The sequence below is a fragment of the Diabrotica undecimpunctata genome, chromosome 4 (genome assembly GCF_040954645.1).
Source record: "Diabrotica undecimpunctata isolate CICGRU chromosome 4, icDiaUnde3, whole genome shotgun sequence".
Classification (NCBI taxonomy): Eukaryota; Metazoa; Arthropoda; class Insecta; order Coleoptera; family Chrysomelidae; genus Diabrotica; species Diabrotica undecimpunctata.
In genome coordinates this window covers 69,589,684-69,591,436 of record NC_092806.1, presented here as the reverse complement: position 1 = coordinate 69,591,436, position 1,753 = coordinate 69,589,684, and the positions used below count along the sequence as shown (strand labels likewise).

The 1,753-nt window shown below is 37.6% G+C and overlaps 1 protein-coding gene across 1 annotated transcript; it reads right to left on the bottom strand.

Annotated features, from left to right (window-relative positions):
* Nucleotides 1–583: 583 nt before the first annotated feature.
* LOC140438708 (uncharacterized) lies at nt 584–1,417 on the bottom strand. Its single transcript, XM_072528353.1, has one exon. It carries the CDS (start codon nt 1,415–1,417, stop codon nt 584–586), a length of 834 nt encoding a protein of 277 aa, XP_072384454.1.
* Nucleotides 1,418–1,753: the final 336 nt, after the last annotated feature.

The following is a 1,753-nucleotide window of genomic DNA, read 5'->3' as shown; positions in this document are numbered from 1 at the left end:
AAAATTTTTCGAGTTACATTACGTCCGTCTAACGGCCAATGAATTTGGCGCACGGAGTACAAGGTGATTTGGGGACCAGCATGTTTTAATTTTATGTGTTCTTTACGTATAATTAATCGAGTAATGTAGTGATAATTTTGCTGGCAGCAAAATTGGGTGTTTTTGCGACTCAGATAACGAGGATCGATTAAGCCTACCACCAACTCTAAGATCTATCCGTTGTTGTTGTTATCTAGGAATGGATTCAAAGGCACCAATTTACCTTTACCAATAACGAAATCCTTGTTTTTTAAAGAATTAATTTCTTTTGAAAATTTCGAGAATTGTGTCATCTTAAGTAATTAAGTATCTTAAGTAAGTATTAAAGATTGCGAATCAACCAACTCTTGAGCATTTAGCTCATTTAAATTGCGCTTATCTTTTCCCTTCAATTTGGCGTTAAAAATAAATCGACGAACATATCCAATACCGCGAATTAAATTATGCATCGAGCTATATTTTTCTAAAATATTATTATTATTCAACCAAACTTGCATACAATTTATTGATTGAGGCCTTACCATTTTTAATTCGGGAATTTCGATCAAATCCAAAATCCCGTTTGGCCATGAAGACTGGGTTTAAGATATCCAAGACGGACCAATTTGCCAATATTTTCTAAAAATTCTGAGGGAAGCTGACCGCGTGATAAAAAATCTGACGGGTTATCTAACGAGGAAACATGTTGCCAATGACACTGACTAGTCAATCTTTGTATTTCCCCAACCCGGTTGACGACAAATGTGCGAAGAAGATACGGCTGGGTGTTTATCCAGTGAAGAGTGATTATCGAGTCCGGCCAAAAATAAGTACCGTTGATCTCCAGTAAAAGAAAATGCTGAAGCGTCGCATAGAGCCGAGCTAGAAGTAAAGCGTCGCATAACTCCAATCGCGGTAACGATATTGAGCTGATGGGGGCTACTCGAGATTTTGCACAAATCAATCGCACAAAAATATTTTCCTCAGCATCAACAGAACGACAATAAAGACAAGCGCCGTAATCCTTTTCGCTGGCATCGCAAAATCCATGAATTTGGATATCGACGGGATTTGGTATTATAATACAACGAGAAAATTTTAAATGTTTGATAAGTTTTAATTGAGCCTGAAATGACAACCATAAATCGCGAATTTCGAGTGGAAGTAATTCATCCCAGGTTACTCCTGATTTCCAGCAGATTTGCATAATTATTTTTGCGTATACGATAACTGAGCCCAACAATTTCAGTGGATCAAACAATTTTGTGATTTGCGACAACATAGAGCGATTCGTTAGAGTGTCGATACTTGAAATGCCCGAGCTATAAAACAGAGTATTTTCGCGAGAATTCCATTGAATTCCTAATGCCTTGATGGTGGCATCAGGATCTAGAGACATGTGAGTACTCTCAGCGTGTTTATTTTGATTGACTATTAAAGAGCTATTATTTGATGCCCATTTTCGAAAAACAAAACCGCCCTTTTTTAACAATGCGATAAGATCTTCTCGCAAGGCGGATGCTTCTGCGCGAGTCTTTGCACCAGTAAGAAGATCATCGACGTAAAAGTTTCTGTTTAATGCGATAGCTGCGAGAGGATGCAAAAACCATCTTGAGCTAATTGCTTAAAAGTCCGAGTTGACAAATATGATGTTGGAGCGGTACCGTAGGTGACGGTATTAAGAATGTACGTTTTAATTGGCTCTTGTAGATTTTTACGAAACAAAATATTTTGA